Source organism: Lepisosteus oculatus, chromosome 2 (genome assembly GCF_040954835.1).
Source record: "Lepisosteus oculatus isolate fLepOcu1 chromosome 2, fLepOcu1.hap2, whole genome shotgun sequence".
NCBI classification, from domain to species: domain Eukaryota; kingdom Metazoa; phylum Chordata; class Actinopteri; order Semionotiformes; family Lepisosteidae; genus Lepisosteus; species Lepisosteus oculatus.
This window is the reverse complement of record NC_090697.1, coordinates 67,175,396-67,195,923: the sequence shown is the minus strand read 5'-3', so window position 1 is coordinate 67,195,923 and position 20,528 is coordinate 67,175,396. Positions and strand designations below refer to the sequence as shown.

Below are 20,528 nucleotides of genomic sequence, written 5' to 3'. Positions count from 1 at the left end.
AGTTAGTAAAACACATGCAGTCAATTATTGTGGAATGCAAACCCAGTACATTACAGTTTAATTTGGTGGTAAAAAGTACAGACTAGGATGTAGGAGAAGACATCCGATTCAAGCGCCCAGGACGTTAAGCCCGAGGTAGCTTCATTAAAATCAGTTCCTTGCTGTTCATTTTACTATTATGAAATGTGTATGTCATTCAGTCGCTTGTCGAATGCGATTAGCTCAAATGTGTCCATCTACGTTCTGTGTGTGCGGACACCTACAGTATTTAAATTAAAGTTAACTCCCTGAATCAAGTGCCGCGTGTTTTTATGGCTTTGATATCTGCCATCTCAGATATTAATGACTTAACGTCAATCAATGAAATGGATAACAAGTCAATACGAATGTATTTCTCGCTGATGTGACCAGTTTTCGCTGAAGTTAAAATAATCATGATGTACACCAGCTATAACATTTTTGTCCAGAAAGTGACAAAAAAATTAAGTAGTTATGAGTTACCAGTTTAAAGGGAGGACAAACTTGATTCTTGAGAATTTCCAGGGGAGAGAGCACCGAAACAATACAGGTCTGAAGTAATCAATGAGCCGATAACGTGAAATTTTAATACAAAAACAGTCGGACAATGGGAAAATGATAATTGCTTACATGTGCTTTGTTTTTAATGTCACTTGAAATATAAAGCGCTGTAGTATTTTAAGTGTATTTGGAAAGTTTGGTGGAGTTTACTTTTAAATAGTATCTTTAATCCAAAATAACATTTAAAATATATACTGTACTACGGTCTTAAGTTTAAGACGTTTTGTTCACCTCTTTCACTCAGTGTTTTTTCTTCTTTATGCAACAATAATTCTGTCTTATACAGATATGATTGCCAGTTTATTTTAAGATAGCAGTTAATCATTATTGATCTGTTCTGTTGATCTGTTACTTTTAATCTTTATACATATTTAGATAGTAAACACCTGGAAATTACTCCGATTTAGCTGCTGCCTCACTTCATATTAACTGTCAGTGTTTTGTTTATCTTGAGTTGTGATTATGTTTTTGAATATTCTGATCACTGTAAATTAAAGATTGTAAAACAAAAAATTTGTTTTCTTCCCACCCAGACCAAGCTGTGTCAATAATAGTGAGAGATGTTATAATAGCAGAAACCATGGGCTGAACATTAGGAAAGGTGGCAAATGAGGAGAGGACATTCAGCCCATCTAGATTATTTGGTTTATTACAGCTATGTGTTCCAAGGATCTTATCCAGTTGGTTCTTGAGGTTTTCACTAAATTGTGTCCAAAACACTTCAGCTACAGTGTATGTACTGTATTATCTAGTTACTCTGTTCACACAGCATAACTGTCTTGAATTAAATAATTCTTAGTGGGGCCACATGGCTACAAGTACAAAATGCACAAATTAGAGGACAGGTATTAGGATTAGGAGTGATGACATGCAAGCAAACCTTGCAAGACAGTAAAAATGGTGACTTTAATTTTTTGTTGTTAGTGTGAAATTAGCTCCACCTTATGTACCCCTATATATATTCCAAATAATTTGCTAACATTAAATAAAAAATAATTTTGTATTTGCATGACATCTTATTTTCTTTTATTTTCAATCACTTTCAAAATGTCATGCAAATTCAGCCTTGGCAATTAAGCTAAGAATTCAGCTACGATTGTCTTTGACAAACTAGTCGCTTCTATCTCTGTGTTCTTCTCCACATTTGTCTCGTATTGCCTAAACGCTTTAAGAAAATGAGCTATTATTTCACTCTTATTCCATAAATTATACTCTTTTGCAGTTGCTGAGTAGATCATTATATAGCCAAACCTTCCCCAGATTTCTATTCATTCCTTAGCTCTGGTTTGTAAAACTTGTTTTTTCAAGAACTGCGTGCAGAGGTGATGACTCATAAAGGAGCTATTAAACCTCCATATCAAAGGAGAAAAGCTTCTTATCCGGTTCTTTCCGGAAAATGTGGGTAGTGCACATATTAGTTTGTGCACATTTCACTTATTTTTTACATTCTCTATGTTCCTGTTGTGCCCCCAATTATATTTAAATAATGTTAAAATCACTTTCACGTGTAATATACTGTGATTGTCTCAGCTTTTAAGTGAAAATGTTTCATTGTAGCAGTGTGGTGTAATGGACAGAAACACCACCTATCAGTTTGTTTACTCAGACCTAAAGTGAAACGTTACTGTTGTGCTGGTGAGCAAGGTACCTCATTCAAATTGCTCCAATAAGTGCTCAAGTATATAAATGGGTGACTAGGTTGGCATTCTGAGTTATGCTTTGTTCTATTAAGGACAATGGCAAATTGACATAAAAATGTAATTTTTAGCAGTGTATAAATGTCAGAGCAAAAGGCCATTTTTACATTTATTTTGTCCTTTCTGTAGTAGCTGAGATTAATACCAAAATAGCCTTCATCTGTCTTGATGTACGAGTGTATAGGTGCATGAGATTGTGATGAAGGTGCAAAACATTTTGCTATGCGTACCCTTATAGACTACACCCTTTCTCAGCAGTAGAATAGCACTAGTAATGAAACACAAAATATAAAATGCAACATATTCAAAGATATGAGGTCAAACAGAATGATGACTTTCCTGTTTGACATTGACAGGTATGCATGTTATTTTCCATTTATCATCTATTTGAATACAGTCAACCGATTTTCCATGACATCTTTTAAATTTAATAATCCTGCCTTTTACTAATTTCATTCAGATGGTGAGATTGAACGTCCATTTGTCACAGCTGCAAGCGTTCTGACCCACTGTGCACTGCAAAAACCCTTGGAAGTGCTCTGGATTGACTGGCATGCAGTGAGTGGGTGGTTCAATGGCTTTCCATCCGGTTCGGAAGCAGGACTTATTCAAAGATGTTGCTGAATTCCGATTCTGGATAGTTCAAAAGAAAAACAAAAGCACAGCAGGAGTAAGTTAATGTATGAGTTTCTACTCTGAATGAGGTAATTTTGTGCTTGTTTGGAACTCCTTTTGCTTAACAAGAGGTCATAGTAAAAAAGCAATGATTCCAAAAGGAGTGGCCTGTTAACACAGCTATCTCAACTCACATTCTTTGAGTGTCATGTACATAATTAATAACCATTTTACCCATTGTATTTCAAATGTGCAGTTTCAATCTCTGTTGACTTTTAAAAATATATTTGTTTTACTTAGATGGAAACTAAAACAATTGAGCTACTTTTAATTAAATGTAATTTTAACTAAACGCAGTCACACATGAAGTGAACAGAATTAAAACATTGAGTAGCACTGCATTTTCAAAGCAATGAATTTGCAAATTCTTTGGGTGTGGGTGAGTAAACTCAGTTCATTAGGGCAATGTCCTTATTGAAGAGCAATCTTTTCACACATAATTGAAGCCAAAAAAATATGCAACCTCTAAACAGAAAGAGGAAACTATTATAATAACTTCTTCAAATTTTGTAGTGTATTTTGCTTTTACTGGCAAATCTCACAAAATTTTACCTCTGTGCAAAAATAACATTTTTTTAAATTTAAATATAATTTCCATATACTGCATTTTTTAATCTAAATTGCGAAGGTACAAATGTATTAAAACGAAGCTTTAAAAATAAAAAAAGCAAATTTAATTTGAAGTATATGTTCTTTTATTATAATTTACAGTATTTTCAAGAGTTTTACTTGAAATTAAACTTGAGGTTGTTAAAACATGTTATGGTTAAACATTTCTAGTACAATTGTATGTAAACATTACTGTATTTACTTCGGGAACAAACACTATCAAAATGGAGATGATTGTTTTTCTCATCATTTACTTTTATTATCATTCCCTGCCCTTAAAATCGATATTGGTGACCCTGTGCTTCCACGTTTTGTGCTTTTCTTATTACAGGGGTTGGGGTGGTAGGCTCAGTAAGAAATTATGAAAAATGACAGAAACAAGAAAGAACAGGAATAAACTACAACAACATTTCACACATGTTTCACAACTTTTGGAACCTGGGTTCATTTCTTCTGTGTGGCTAGGAATATCACATACAGTACCATTGCTCTGTCTCTTCAGACTCTTACAATGTTAATAAAACAATAAAAGCTGTTAAAGGCTCAATATCTAGGAAGACTGTATGGTTATTATGAGTCTAGCAACACCCTGCGATAAAGAGGGGGAGTTCCAGGGTAAGTTAAGTTAGACAGGCACAAATGACACAATGGCAAGCCGCTTTGTATTAAGCAGAAATTCTTGGCAGTGCCTAAAGAGTTCAATGGATTAGATCAATTTATGCTCAGGGAACTGGGAGAGAAGGTAGTGTTACACTGGTATATCACTAGGATCTACTGGCAGATGTTCACAGGTGGTCCAGTCTGCTAGGGAGCCCAGATTCAGCAGGCACCAGACATCAAAGATTTCGATCCACCAGCAAATGTATTTTGTCTCTCGTTTTAAAAAGAGCAAGCGAAGAGCTATAATGCCCCCTACTGGTTCGTAAGGTACATTTCCATGAGAATGCTGATCAGCTTCAGTTGTGAGTTTAATACAATAGTATATAGGGGGTGTTCAGGCCTTGGTCCTAGAGAGTGGTTTGAATGGTCAATGAGAAGATATCTGGAGATAAAACAATTTATACAATTAAGTCATTCAGGAAACTCCTACTCTTGTATTTTGGATACCCAGATAATAACTTTTGTGTGTTTCATGAAATAGCTCCAGGGCTCCAGGAAAGAGTTGGGACGTTTTCAGCTCGTTTGTTAAATGTGTGCGTGTCTGTGTGTGCACTGTGATGGATGGCGTGCTGTCCAGGGTGTATCCTGCCGTGAGCCTGTTGCTTCTCAGGATATACTCCAGCTCCCCTGTGACCCTGTAGTGGATAAAGTGGTTAGACAATGGATGTTTGGATGTTAAAGTAGAAACCTAATTTTGTTAACGTTCCTGTTTTAATTGGGTTGAAGCTTTTGAAATCCAAAAACCTCGTCATTCTGACAGATGCTCACAATGCTTCAAAATAGCAAACAGTTTCTTACCCTATGCACCTCACTACGTGTAATAGCTTCCTCCTGTTTATAACTGCTCTTATGTTATTTAGCCACTCAAGCCCATTTGGTAATTAGTAGCTAATTGATCTGAGAATCTCACACAGTCATTTTTTCAAGCAAGCCCGGATATAGGCTTCAATTACATGTCTGGTAGGGCGTTCATACTCCAACAACCTTTTGCATAAGGAAATGACTCCTGTTCTTGGTGTCCAGTTAAATACACTTGCAGTTTGTGTTCTACTATTGACTTTAATCATTTGGAATAATTAATGCTGTTCCCATTGTAAATCCTTCATTTGTCTTTGCGTCCTGCCTACAGTATTCTCCATTTCTCTACCTCAAATATGATCTGCCAGATGTTTGCAAAGTCTTGGATTGTATCTATTTCTTGTTTGCATCTTCTGTATAGTATGTTCATTCTCTTATTTTGGTATTGTGTGTAAAAGCACAATCCTGATACCAGTATCTATATAATTGATATCATAGTAGAAAGAGCAACAGTGCTAATACAGAACCCCATGGCGTTCCCTATTACATCATCCAATGAGAGCACAAACTTCTGTGTACTGTTTTATATCTATTCTCTTTCCATACACATGCATTTCTTTAAATACTTAATAATTTGAGCAGTAATCTTCCATAAGGAATTTTATCAAAAACCTTCTAAAAATGTAGACATACCATATTAAATACTGCGTGTCCATTGTTGTTGATTTGTTCAAAGTTCATTGTGCCTATCCTATAGCATGCTTTTTGCATATACAAATCCTTGCAAGGCAATAATTCTAGAATCATGTCAGCTACTATTACACACAGATAGAGGCTACTCAACTAATTGTGGAGCTTGTTAAGGTAATATTGAGCACTGTAATTAATTTAGGTTTGCATATAGTTTTTGCATAGTCCTTTGTATATGGCATACATCTGTCAGCATGTACTGTGATGTTCCTGTATCATGCAGTTATACATAAATAAATATCTAATCGATATATTCACATTAGAAATTAATTGACATAGGCTAATATCAATTGTTTTGCAAACGACTCAGATAACTAATTAATCCGCATTCAATTATTCTATGCTATCATGTAAATGATACCATAGATACTTCCAGTTATCACACCAATATGCAAAGTTTTTATGCAAGTAACGCATTTGAAGTCCCAACTTCTCTGCTTTCAGGAAACTTAAGTACAATTCCATAATTAGCCACACGAGGGCGGGTTCAGTTTATTTCATGACTCTTCTCTCTAGGCTTTCCTATGCTAATACAGTCTTGCAGTTCTTCAGTTTTTTTAATTGTTAATTTTTTTGGGGGACACGGTTGTCAGCCAAATTAATGATGGTGATGATGAACATAATATTGTAACGCTTACGGCCACCCCCGTTGCGTTACAATATTTTCAGTAATATTTTGTTTTCAAAATGAACTATTTGAATTACTTTCGCAAGAACGTTTCTTTAAAAAATGACGACTTATTCAAAACCGAGATTTATAACGTGCTCTTTTGTCTGCGTACCTGTGCGCCGCAAGTTAATTTTAACTCAAAACAAAATGACTAGATCTTGTGCGGATGACAGAGGGATAAAAATAAGAGATTGAGGAATTAGAGCAGTGTAGGGCCTGCTCCATATTTGTTTTTTGTTGGTTTTAGATGACTTGTATTTTTTCCGAGAGAGAGAAAAAAAATATTTTTTACTAGAACCTAACATATGTAATTCGAACTTCACGACAATAATGACAATAACATCATATTATTGTAGGGGTTCTTGAAACGGTAACATTTTATTGCTTTCGGGGAATTAATGCCAAGAGATCCCAGCGAGTTCTTGCTCATTTCTGTGAGTCAGTTAATGTATATGTACTGTATTACTACCAATTCATATGACTTAATGACTAGCCCTTGGATATTTTATACATTTTGTGTATGCACGATGACCAGCTTTATTAACGTTTATCTATCTCCTGCCTTCAATTCTTCTCACCGACTTGAGAGCTCAGATTGCCGAGTTACCAAGAGCAATATGGAAGGTTTTTATATATACAGCGGGGGGGAGGCGGCTTCGCTTTATTTAACGCGACGCGTACTTGAATCTGAAACTGGGATCAAGTGCACTATTTTTAGAGCAGGTGATGCTGTGAGTTTGTAATACGATTCTGTTTTTACAGCTAGGTGGGAGACGGTTTGAATTTTTTCCCCTTTACATATGGACGAGTGTTTAAAAAATCAATTATTTCGAAGAGCAATAGACCCTCTCAAAGAAATTTGTATTGCCTCAAAAACGGGAACTGGGTCCCCCAGCAGGGCTGACGAGGGATAAGGGGAGAGTGGGCGAGAGTAGCCGGGAGGGGCCTCACAACAGATGGCAAAGATAAATCTACTGTCTCGACCGGCCCAGTGAGTGTGTTTGTGTCAGTTAGCCTTACCCGGAAGGGCGTGAGTACTTGTCGCCACACGTGAGAGAGGATTTTACCGTAGTTTGTTTTGAAAGGTAGAAAAAAAAGGGAGGCGGTGTCGGTTTTTTTTTTTACTCTCTCCACACCGCGTCTCCATAGAAATACCTTACCTTTAGCTTGCCGTGTATTATGCGGCTGTTATTTCAAAAGTATTTGACTATTTTTTTCCCAGACGTTTTACGTGTATATTGTGGCAGAAAAAAAAAAAAACTTATGATCACCCAAGACCAAAGTTGCATAAGGAACAAACCCATTAAAAATCCCTTCCTTTCAGATTCTGGCTTGCGTAGCTCTATACCACGTTAGGAGTGCGGTGATGTGAATGACAGTGCACATGTTAATATAGGCTTGTGTGGGTTGAACACCCTCCAGACAGACAGGGTTAAGCAAAGGACACACGCTGTCACTAGAACACCGAGCTGCACGACTTACACGGGATCCTGGGAGCGTGGGACACCGCAGCACATGCTGCTGAAGGAAAACACTGGGGGCTTCAGATGACTGCTGGACTTGTGCACTGGGAGCGAGAGAAAACAGGGACACGCCAGTACTGCGGAGTGAATATCCGGTGTTGCCCTTTTCAGAATTGCAGTAACCTACAAATACTGCAAAAGGGAATGAATTAATAATAGTTGCGGGCAAACCATTTGTTATTTACATGATCCATAAGCATGGCTGAAACTGGGAACGGCACCCCTCGCTTACCTCGTTTTCAGCGTCCTCACGGTGAGTTGATTACTGTAGATTTCTCGAGGTGGGAAAATGAGATTTCTGCGTGTTTGGAAAGTTAGGAATGAAAATCTCCGGATTTGCGAGGCAGGGAAATGTAGCGACATCTGATGCATTTAAAATTATGAAACGCTACGCTGCTGGTTTCATATGGGGGGGGGGGACCCTGAATGGATATAAAATATCGAAATACTGTGGCTGCAGAGCCTTTTGTTCTTTTGTTTAAGAGCAATTTTACACCCCCCTGTATACCTGGGAAAGAAGAAATAGGTTGTGCTTTTTTTAAATTCGAATACAAAACCCAATAGCAATTTATAGCCTACATGCACTCCACGTTTAGACGTAGCCTGCGTGTAGCACACAATAAACATTGAACTTGTACCTGCTCACAGCTGTGCACGTATTCTCTCATGTAATGCCCTCTGTGGTATAGCAGTGATTTGAAGAATATACTGAACTGTTCATATTCCCTTATTGAACGGTTGAATTCGCGTTCACCTAAAATCGCATTTTACAGCACCGCGCCGGTCTCTGTTATTTTAATACCAATCTGATTAATATTTTCCAGGACGAAGAATCAGCTATTTTTAGATTGACCTGAAATGGAATTTGTTTACAAACAAGAAGCGACGACTCAGAAATGCCCTTGTTCCGTCCATTCAATCGCTGCAGTCAGACTGCAGTACTAGAAAGGATATTTAAAAAAAATCACAACAGAACTTTTACTATTTTATTTACTGCAGAATATAGTCTTATGAATAAGGCTGGTGTCGATGTTTCCTGTACCTTAACATTATATTGCTTTTTTCCCGTTTAAGTTTTAATCTTTCTGTTTTCGTGAAACGAGCTATTGTAATTGTAATTTAATTAAATCTCCCCCTTTACACACGCCACATGTAGTTCCAGGTAGGGACACGTTTTTACAAGAAAACCACAATAAAAACGTAAACTTGAAATTTATCAAGTCTAAATTCATTTGACACATTGTGTTATTGTGTAAATAATGACACAGAAAGGTGTAGATTTATGCAGTCATGTTAAGCAGAAATCACTTAGTGCATTTGAATGAACTTTTTCTACACTGTCAATTATGGGAAAATCGTGCAGCGCAGACAGAGGGCTCTTCAAGATCTTGTATTTGATAGCTCATTGTTACAAGGGTGGCAGAGATAAAAGAGTTCTTGAAATACTTCGTTTTGTGACAGTGCACGTACTGCTATAAACATTTATTCCTAGAAGTCCGAAATATGAAATGGGGCGCCTTTTGGTAAAATGGAGACGACTGTTTAGACACGTTTTAATTGTGCGGTAAACATTTCTACTGAAAAGATGAATTTGATATAATAAAAGACCAAATAGAGCATGTACCTACAAGTAGCATTTGGAATTGCTTTGGTGGGTTTGTATAAAGGAGACTGTAAAGGGAGCACCTATTTTTCGTATGTATAAATTAGTACTCCTTTAATATTGTGTATCTGAAGTTAATCCCATGTAAAGGATAACATAGACTAAGGATCGCTACAAAGCGACCAAAGTACCTCCATTGGACATCCTGCATGTAGCAACATGTCAAGGCCAGATAGATCTTTTACATCTTCAAGTTAACCATGTGAGCTGCAGTTTGTCTCACCCATAACAGTACGAGAAGCGAGTTAAGGAGACAGCCACAAATGTAAAAGCTCTGTGTGAGAAGCAGGCAGGTGTTTTGAATTCTTTTTTTCCTGGGTGAATAGACCACTGAAATTTCCTTTGCGCTTCATTCGGATGTTACCGAAAAATGGTTATACATAACTCCTTCAGCTGCCATGTGTTGCCTGCGACTGTGGGAAATTCCCCAAACTCCACAGGAAGACAGTGCACTCCTGAGCCCAATGCAGGCCTGTTGACTCCAAGGATGGTATGCTATCCTTGTGTGATGTTAAGGGTTTGCGTGCCTCCTCAAAGGCTAATTCCCAGAAGCTGGCTGACCCATGCTCCTCTCGCTTGCTCTAGCTGAACTAACTTGTTGTCTTTTTTCTGTATACTTGAACTGTGGGTCTGGCAATCAGCAGAGGACAGATGCTTGGTTTTAGACATTGCGTGTCCTTACAAGCATATGTCAATGGGGGGATGGTGAGGATGGTAGTGTTATGAAGAATGTATCCAACAACAGGCGTTCAATGTACTCTATCTTTAGAAATAACTGGTACATGAGTATTACATCTGGAACCGCTGCGGTTCTTTGAATACTAGGGGAAAAATACACATATTTTAAAGATTATAAACGAAGAAGTTCATGAAAGCACACTGCACAATACTGAGGAATCCACTGGACCATTGTCACTCAACTTTGTAAGGTGGTGTTAATAAGTAGAACTCAGCCGGGTAATTTCCAGATTCATGGAATTTTATCATGCAGAACTATCAACTGTAATATTTTATAGACAGTTATTTTTAAGAACAGTTAAGAGCAAAACTATTATTTTACTAAACCGAACGATTACATACAAGAACAAGAAAAATATTACTTTTCTGATACAAGTCTGTACTTTCACACAACATTCACAACTTAGAAGGTCAAAAAGTTCCTTGAATCAAAGGGTCACAGCTGTTTTGTTTCCTAGATCACTCCTCTTGACCTCTGTAACACTTGAATATCCCACAATTCCTCACTTACTTAAAAGGGCAGGAGAAAACTGTCTCTAACATGGATTTAGAGTAATGAAGGATTTTTGAACTAGCATCACCTGTGTCATGACACCTTGGGGAGTCTTTCAGAACCAATTCTTACAAAAAAAAAACCTCGACCAATAATCAGTAGTATAAAAATGATATATTCTGGAAATAAACCCAAAATTAATCTGTTTAAAATGATTTCAGATCTCTAGCTAGAAGGAAAAAAAAACTCCTTCTTAAAAGATCTATTCTTCTTTAAAAATAAACATCACATAGGCAAATGTGGTCAAATTAAGCAGTGACTGCCTGAGGTCGTTGCAACCAATGACTCACTTAATCTACACTTTAAAGTGCTTTGAGCTGAGATTATAGAGGTAAGAATGCTATACTGACAACTGTAGGTTCATCATCTCTTTTCCTTATTCATACATGGATCAGATCCTGGGTGGTGGAGTTATTCAGGTCTAGTGTGAATGGTTGTTGAGGTGTTTACATTGCTAACACACTTTGTATCATTTATTTATGCCAGATTTCTGTTTAAACCACCTGTGGATAATACAACTATTAAGTTAAATTTGCCTGGGAGATGGCACTCGCACACATCATTGCTGTCATATAGGCAAAACACAGTACTAGTAAAATGTAACTGTAATAGAGTTTAATAAAATGTATTTACAAAAACGTTTATGCTGCTTTTGCCCAGATTCTCTAAATTTGCACACAGACACAGGAAAGCACATTCAACTAGAAGGAAAGCAGAGAAATATATCAAATTAACCAGAACACATTTCAATCCTTGCTATTTTTGGAGATAGTCTTTCTCTTTTATTGTCACAAGACAGCCTGGGAGCCTTTTTTCTTCTTTCAACACGAAAGACTAGAAGTGATTTCTTTCAAATAAAGTCATAACTTGCAACTTTCAAGTTTAAAAGGCATGCAGAAATGGAAGAGCTTTTAACACAGAGTATAAGTCTCCTCCACTCATTCTTACATGTTTTTTCCTGATAAAAGTAAGTAATTTTTAATCTGGTGCTTTTGCACATTAAGCTATTTAATGAGTGGTTTGTAAACTTTAACATGGGCTCCTCCTTGGAAGGGATTTCACATCTCACCACAGAAGTGATATGTGCTGCATATAAATACACTACTTTCGCCCACACATATCCTTCTGCAACTGAAAAGTAGTTAAAAACACATTTTAAGATAAGAATGGCTTAGTTTGTGAATTAGAAAAAAGATTAGGATGAGAAAATAAATCAAAACTGCAGAAAATACACAAGTTTACTTTCTGTGCATCATTACCTGTAGAAAAGAAGAAAGATTGTGTCCTTTCAGTGTGAATAAAAGCAATGAACATGTTGAGATGATTGAATAGGAAGGTACATTTTAGAAAGTGTATTGGGTAAAGTCTGACTATTAAATTATGCAAAAATGTGAGTGGGGAACCTAACCTGTTCCCCAAAGACTGTCTTAATGCAGTGATAACGACTATATAGCATTAAACCACTTCATCAACCCCTTCCTCTTTTTCAAAACCTGCATTCACAAGTACTTGTTGGTTAGCTGAAGAACCAACAATAAAAATAAAACCTGGAACAGAAAACCACACAGAATGAATAGACCTCAGCAGGAATTTCACAAACTCTCTTCAAGCTGTTTGCATCTAATTCTTTTAAAAATGATACCCATATATATAAATTGACAATATTGCAAAAAGAAGTGCAAATCTTTTCGTGATTTAAAATAAATCACAGTTCCACTGAGCAGGTAAAGCTAAATGTAGTGCTACAGAGGTTCTAATTAAGAAAAGTGGCTAAAATGCGGATGCAATAAGTTTCTTATTTGAAAATGCATTCAGACTTTCTAGTAGACCGCAGAAGAAAATTGCATATGAGGAGAATAATAATGAAAAGCCTAATTGGACAAGTTTTTCAGATAGGATACTAGAAGTGGTTAAATGTTTAAATAGTAACCAAACGGTGAGTGAACAGGAGCATGTGCCAGTTGAAATATTACGGCGATTGTTAGATTCAGTTTTGGCATTGCATGTCAGCAAAGGTATGCAATAAAAATGGGTAAAAATGAATGTGTGATGGTTTTATGTACTGCTTATCTTCTCTGGAGATTTGGGGTTTATGCACTTCTGAAAAAAAATGTGCTTGTTATAAACATTTTCTCAAAGGAATATGTGACTCTTTGGTGGCCCAGATCAACTTTATTCAGCTCTGGTAAACTTTCTCAGGTCCCAGTGGTCTGAGAACATGAGCACGTGCTGTGTCGATGGTTGTCTTGCCAGAACAGTTTATTTGCAGATGTCTCTGTTTGAGTCATTTTTAAACAAAAACATTGCTTAGGGTGGAGCGGTGGCTCTGTGGCTAAGGATCTGTGTCTGTGGCAGGATGGTTGCCATTTCAAATCCAGCGGCCGGCAGAGGAATCCTACTCCGAAAGGGGGGCCCCTGAGCAAGGCCCTTAACCCCAGTTGCTCCAGGGGTGGTGTATAAATGGCTGACTTGTGCTCTGACCCCAAGCTTCTCTCTCCCCGTCTGTGTGCCTGTGTGTCTCATGGAGAGCAAGCTGGGGTCTGTGAAAAGACAAATTCCTAATGCAAGAAATTGTATGTGGCTAAAAAAGTGATCTTATTGTTTACTGCAGGACAGTAGTGGAGACTGACCTAGAAACAGGGCATGGTTTTGTGGACCATAACAATGTAGCCAAGGCGCTATTTTTAGAGAATGCAGATCTCTTAAGATGTAAATCCTCTTGAACTTTGTACACCGTTTTGCAGTTGTAAACAACATGTTTCTGAGTGATTCTACCTGGGCATGATGTGGGTACATGGCCATGAAAATCGGAATGTTAGTCTGGAAGTCTGGCAATGATTTAACAAAATATTGGAAATCAAGTGGGTCTGCTGGGCACCTCCCTGGATATCAAGTGTGTCTTGTACTTCAATATACTGTATATGTAAAGTGCTTTGGGCTCCTTTAGGATTGAAGATTCCTGTATGAATCAATAAATTATTTTGTAATTATTTTTACCTCCATTCTAAACATAATGTTAGATCACCATTTTAATTATGTAAATGTAAAGAAAGTAGTGTATACATGCACTGTTTTCTACACTTTCTTAAATGAGGTGTTGCACATAACTATATTTTGTCGTTGATTGAATTGTTTAAAAAACTAATTGTTCCATCTAAGATTGTGATCTAAGAACATAGCTTCTGTTGCGCAGTTTCTGTATTCTTACATCTAAGTTCCTTTTCTGTTCAGACATGGAGAGTGCTTGTTCAGTAATTACAGTATGTCTGTCACCACAGTGCAGAAGGGACAGGCATTATCTGACAAGTGATACATGGGGGTTGGATTCTTTCAGCTAAGAAAAAACACTACTCCTGGAATGCAACAGATCAATAAGATAAGACCCCTGTACCCATACAGAGGCCTCAATAGTCAATATACACCCCCCCCACACACAACTTTCAAGTCACAGACACACTGTAGAGTTGGAAGGTGTGATTAGATACAACATTTCATGATGCAGCCTAAATTTTGGTTTGAAATTTAACTTTTAACGATAATGCTTCTTTTCAGAAGCCCAAGGTAACCTAGGCATACATTTTCTTATTTTTAGAAATGTGTCATCCAGTTGTAAATAGGGAGATTTGACTACTTGTTGTTGAGCATAAGAAACTATTCCTGGGCTAGGAGAGACTAGTGAAAGTCTGTGAAGCATTTACAGATTATAGCTGGAGCTGTAGTGTTAAATTAAATTGATGTCTAATGACTCTTCATATGACTCCACTGACATTTGAAAGGAATGGGTGTTTCATGGTTGGATTTATATTTTAAATTTCACTGTTCAGTGAATTAAATAATTTGCTTGGCATGAGGATTAATTCTTGATTTCTTGTTGGAATAAGTTCCACAACTTACACCAATTAAATTAGACTGTTAGGCAGATATACAGTGCCTTGCGAAAGTATTCGGCCCCCTTGAACTTTTCAACCTTTTGCCACATTTCAGGCTTCAAACATAAAGATATAATTTTTTTATTTTATGTGAAGAATCACCAACAAGTGGGACACAATTGTGAAGTGGAACGAAATCTATTGGATTTTTGAAACTTTTTTAACTAATAAAAAAATGAAAAGTGGGGCGTGCAAAATTATTCGGCCCCCTTGCGTTAATACTTTGTAGAGCCACCTTTTGCTGCGATTACAGCTGCAAGTCGCTTGGGGTATGTCTCTATCAGTTTTGCACATCAAGAGACTGAAATTCTTGCCCATTCTTCCTTGCAAAACAGCTCGAGCTCAGTGAGGTTGGATGGAGAGCGTTTGTGAACAGCAGTTTTCAGCTCTTTCCACAGATTCTCGATTGGATTCAGGTCTGGACTTTGACTTGGCCATTCAAACACCTGGATACGTTTATTTGTGAACCATTCCTTTGTAGATTTTGCTGTATGTTTGGGATCATTGTCTTGTTGGAAGATAAATCTCCGTCCCAGTTTCAGGTCTTTTGCAGACTCCAACAGGTTTTCATCCAGAATGGTCCTGTATTTGGCTGCATCCATCTTCCCCTCAATTTTAACCATCTTCCCTGTCCCTGCTGAAGAAAAGCAGGCCCAAACCATGATGCTGCCACCACCATGTTTGACAGTGGGGATGGTGTGTTGAGGGTGATGAGCTGTGTTGCTTTTACGCCAAACATATCGTTTTGCATTGTGGGCAAAAAGTTCGATTTTGGTTTCATCTGACCAGAGCACCTTCTTCCACATGTTTGGGGTGTCTCCCAGGTGGCTTGTGGCAAACTTTAGACGAGACTTTTTATGGATATCTTTGAGAAATGGCTTTCTTCTTGCCACTCTTCCATAAAGGCCAGATTTGTGCAGTGTAAGACTGATTGTTGTCCTATGGACAGACTCTCCCACCTCAGCTGTAGTTCTCTGCAGTTCATCCAGAGTGATCATGGGCCTCTTGGCTTCATCTCTGATCAGTCTTCTCCTTGTCTGAGCTGAAAGTTTAGAGGGACGGCCAGGTCTTGGTAGATTTGCAGTGGTCTGATACTCCTTCCATTTCAAGATGATCGCTTGCACAGTGCTCCTTGGGATGTTTGAAGCTTGGGAAATCTTTTTGTATCCAAATCCGGCTTTAAACTTCTCCACAACAGTATTACGGACCTGCCTGGTGTGTTCCTTGGTCTTCATGATGCTCTCTGCGCTTTCAACAGAACCTTGAGACTATCACAGAGCAGGTGCATTTATACAGAGACTTGATTACACACAGGTGGATTCTATTTATCACCATCAGTCATTTAGGACAACATTGGATCATTCAGAGATCCTCGCTGAACTTCTGGAGTGAGTTTGCTGCACTGAAAGTAAAGGGGCCGAATAATTTTGCACGCCCCACTTTTCATTTTTTTATTAGTTAAAAAAGTTTCAAAAATCCAATAGATTTCGTTCCACTTCACAATTGTGTCCCACTTGTTGGTGATTCTTCACATAAAATAAAAAAATTATATCTTTATGTTTGAAGCCTGAAATGTGGCAAAAGGTTGAAAAGTTCAAGGGGGCCGAATACTTTCGCAAGGCACTGTATATTCAGTTCATGTCACAATAATGTTTTCCCTTTACCTTCTTGTAATAACATGCTACAGCTACTTACAAATTGGGCTAGTTTACAGAAATAAATATATATTTTTCCCCTGAGTGTAAAAAAGGCTTTAATTTAAATGAGACCTAAGATACCCAGTATTTTAGTGCCCTACCCGACATTAAATTTAAACTACAAGAACGGACAGTATCTAAAAGTACTGAATAAATTACATCAAGATTATGATAACATACCAGCAAATTCAAGGCAACAGGATGGGGGTTGATTTCTTGGGTACCACTGGAAAAATGACCCGCAAATATTTTCCCTAATACAATTTAAAAATGTTTACACTTTGAGCTTGTCACTTATTGGGTTTATTTTAACAGTGTTTACGTACAGGATCTTTGCTGACATTCCTGCGTTCATCATAGTTGCACATTTCATGATTATGTATACACTTTTAAAGCATGGCACTTCAGCCTGATGATCTTGTACTGCTACTGAAAATAAGCATTATTGATTTGTTGGAAGGCTGTTAACTCCTGAGTTTTTAATACATTTCTTGCAGCATCGTCTTTAATAGAATATGAATATAATAAGGCAGGAAACGTGGACATCCTTTCAACTTAATTTCTGCAGGATTGTGGGTGGCAAACTGTCCTTCACAAGGCTGTGCTCCACTATGGGAAGTGAGGACAGGAAGAGAGCAAAGTTCAGAAAGCCTTCTCCCTTCACTTCTCAAATCTTGTTTGTGGATTGTCGCTCATCTGCTACTGTTTTTCAGCTGAAACAAAAAGAAGTTCTTCTGTTCTGTTTTTCTTAACAGTATTTTAAAAGAAATAAAAAACAAACACAATGAACCCTGCCATCTTAATGATAGTATTACTATCTTAGTGATAATGGAATTTGCTGGTAACCTAGAACTGTAAACTGATATCGTGTAAGTATGTAGAACACGTTTGATCTGAGCACTTAGTTTTTCTTGGTTAAGATACAGTTGCCATTTTACTTTCTTTAAGGGTGGGTATTTCTTTGCCCTGTCAGTTTTTTTTTGTGTGGCATGGTTTTCAGGTTGGGCATACATGGTAGTTCCTGTGTAATGCTAGCTAGGTGCTTGGGGTTGTAGAACTTTAGTGCCAAATTCATACATGCAAACTTTGGCCCCATATGCAACAACTTTACATGACATGTGCTTATTTTGTGGCTGTAATTGCCCTCACTCTCTTTGAGGTGGAATGTGCTACAGTTGACTAGGCAGTGTCAACAGGTAGAGTATCCCAGAAGACAGTGAGGTCCTCAGCTGTATACAACTAAATTGCCTTGTCATCAGTCTCAGCCCACATGGTTAACTAAAGCCACTGCTGTTTTTAACTCCATTCCATTTCCCGTAGCTCTACGTCTGTGTACTACACCCAAACTGCCCAATGAAATATTTAACAGAAAATGCTGTGATAAGAAAATAGGGAATAATAAACGCACTCATACACATTAGCACCAATAACAATTCATTGACGCTGTTTTCATTAAAACTGTTCCGTACATGAATTCCCAGGTCGAGTTTGAGTTTTAAAAATCAATTAAAAACGTTTCCCTGCCCCCTTGTGGTAATCCAGAAGAATTATATTAATTCTGTGCTTGGTTTATTTCCGAAGCCCAGTGGACTTCGAACAGGAAACGTTTTGTGTTATACTTATGTGTTCTGTGATAATTTCATAGTTTATTGTATTGCAAAGGGAACATAAAATTCAATTTCAACTTTTCTAACTTTTCTCATATAGAGACAAGTTAAATTGAGGTGGATTTTAGTTTCATCTTTTAAAAGGTCGAATGGGATTTGAAATAGTTTTTCCAACCTTTTATCAATTTCTAAGTTTCAGAAATGCCAACTTTCAGTTATGTTGCCTAAACGTACCCAATTGGATTTCTACAAAAGGAACCAAAAAGCTTTTTGTGGCACGCAAGTAAATTCATCATAAATGATCTATTAAGAGTTGTATAGTCAGAAATAAGGAAATAAGAGTAAACGATGTGGAAACGCTGCTAAAGTTGAGTATGTTGGTATTAGAAATAGCACCCCCGACGTGGGGTATTGTAGAAACTATGGACTGAGAACAGAAACAAGTTAACCAAATATCTAAACAAGTTAAGTGAAAGTAATCAATCAACAGCAGAGATTTGGAGCTCAACTGAAATCACTGTTTTAATGTACACCATTAGTCCAGCCGGGGCATTAAGAAAACACAATGTAATTATGAATTAATTACTAAGGATTCTAAGACAATGTAGCGACGTTTGTAAGGAGAATCAAAATTTCAAATGTGTATAAAGCAAAGAAACCGCTAATGTATATCGCAACGCTGTTGAGATGTCTTTGGTTTTCTTCTGTGACTCCGTGAACTGCGCTGCGGTTAAAAAATGATCCGTTTTTACCGGGCTTTCAAACAGTAAATTTACGCAACCCGATCTCATTTGCAGGCAAGATTTGCATCATTTTGAACTCGGGGAGACGTCCTACAGTATGACAGGTGCGAGCCATTGGCGAGGTGTTTGCGTTGGTCCGCAGGGAGGTAAACAGTATTTTACTGTGGGGGGGGAGGCATTTCTGTGGCTGGCGCTTTAAGTGAACTCCGCAGATACCGTGTCACGCGAACTCTGGCACCCTCCCCATCACGGCCTCTCTCCCTCTGCCCTGTCAGGTGACAGAGGCATGGTAACACCAGTGCAGTCTGCCACTGTCGCACAGACAGAAGCCTGTCCTGTCAGATAAAAGCCTTGTGCCCGTGCGGCTGCTAAGAGGCGCGTTTTGCTTTGGGGGGAAATGTCTCAGCAGACGGCAGAGTTAACTCAGACGCCTCTCCAGAAGATCTGGGTGCCTTGGATGTGCACCAAGCTTCAGAGGAGGAGAGGCTGTAAGTGAGCCTTTATTAACTGTTTATTTTCCTTTGATTTGTGTTTCTTTTTTTAATAATAATTCCTTGCATTTACAGAGTGCTTTTTTTCATGATTGCTTCATGATTGCTCATCTTTCTATACACATTTAGTACTATTAGTAGAATATATAATCCTTTAGAAAAGTACAATACTCTATATTACATATATCACTTGGATATATATATAACAGTCTAATTAATTTGAGTCCAATAAAGCCCATTGATCCAGTATATTAAAAATGTGCATATCAATCAAAAAGCCACTAAATAAGGGGTGTGAATTTATGCAGACTATCCACTTTTTAAGATTATGCTGTATTATAATATTGTACAATTCTTATTTGTGATCACCCTAATACTGCTATTCCACATTATGTACTTATGCTACCAGTCACTGATTTAGGTTTTTCAGCTGTATATCAGCACAAGTTTGTAAGTTCCATCACTTAGCTTTTATTTTTGATGAGTTGTGAGTGGGGAGCATGAGGTCCTGATGGAGAGCTTTTGTGTCTCACAGATCTTGGGTCCAGTTTTGGCCTGTTGCACTTCCTGCAGGGAGTTTGCACATCCAGACTCCCAGTTTGCCCCTGTGTTTGCACAGGTGTTCTATACGGGCTCCGGTTGCCCCATCAGCTCCCAGGGATGTGGGGGTTAAGTTAACATGTATGTGTCCTGCAGTGGACTGGTGTCCTATCCCGGACACAGTCCCCTCTTTGTGTAAATTGCTGTAACCCCTAACTGGAGATAAACAGCTTTGAAGACCTTATTGTCATCCTTCTATTATGAAGGTCATATGATCGTTATGAATTACTCTACACTACAATTAAAACTGTTTTTCCTATTCAGTTTCCCTCCATTATAAAATCTGTTAAAGAACCTTCAAAGACAGAGTAACTCACTCTTCTTTTTTGTGTTACGCATGGTTCAAGCATTTAGCATGGTTTACTAAATTTAATTTAAAAAATCTGTATGTCAGTATTTGCTTTAACTGTGTTCCAGAACTTGGCCTTACTCATCAAAATAAGATCTTGTTTATTAAATTCTCATGTTTGCATTGCAAGCAATTTCTGGTATTCCATGGCCAGCTTGAATTCTTTTCATCTTAGAAAGTGTTTGGGTCTTTTAAAT

The 20,528-nt window shown here is 37.7% G+C and overlaps 1 protein-coding gene and 1 long non-coding RNA gene across 5 annotated transcripts in view; one reads left to right on the top strand and one right to left on the bottom strand.

The window, feature by feature from the left end:
• Nucleotides 1-650: 650 nt before the first annotated feature.
• Nucleotides 651-8,370, bottom strand: LOC138224384 (uncharacterized). Its single transcript, XR_011182864.1, has 3 exons — nucleotides 8,194-8,370; nucleotides 7,921-8,093; nucleotides 651-2,909 (listed from the first exon to the last, which is right to left on the bottom strand). It is a non-coding gene; the product is annotated as an uncharacterized lncRNA (long non-coding RNA).
• The window catches only part of LOC102694917 (6-phosphofructo-2-kinase/fructose-2,6-bisphosphatase-like), a 30,915-nt gene continuing 18,477 nt past the window's right edge, over nucleotides 8,091-20,528 (top strand). For 2 of the 4 annotated variants that reach the window (XM_069181333.1, XM_015342766.2), the window contains exon 1: nucleotides 19,151-19,379. In XM_069181333.1, the coding sequence (XP_069037434.1) occupies nucleotides 19,289-19,379 (91 nt within the window). In that variant the 5' untranslated portion in view covers nucleotides 19,151-19,288. Of the gene's footprint in view, nucleotides 8,215-19,150; nucleotides 19,380-20,528 lie in introns of those variants that run through there. The other 2 variants (XM_069181336.1, XM_006625570.3) reach the window with 2 other exon arrangements.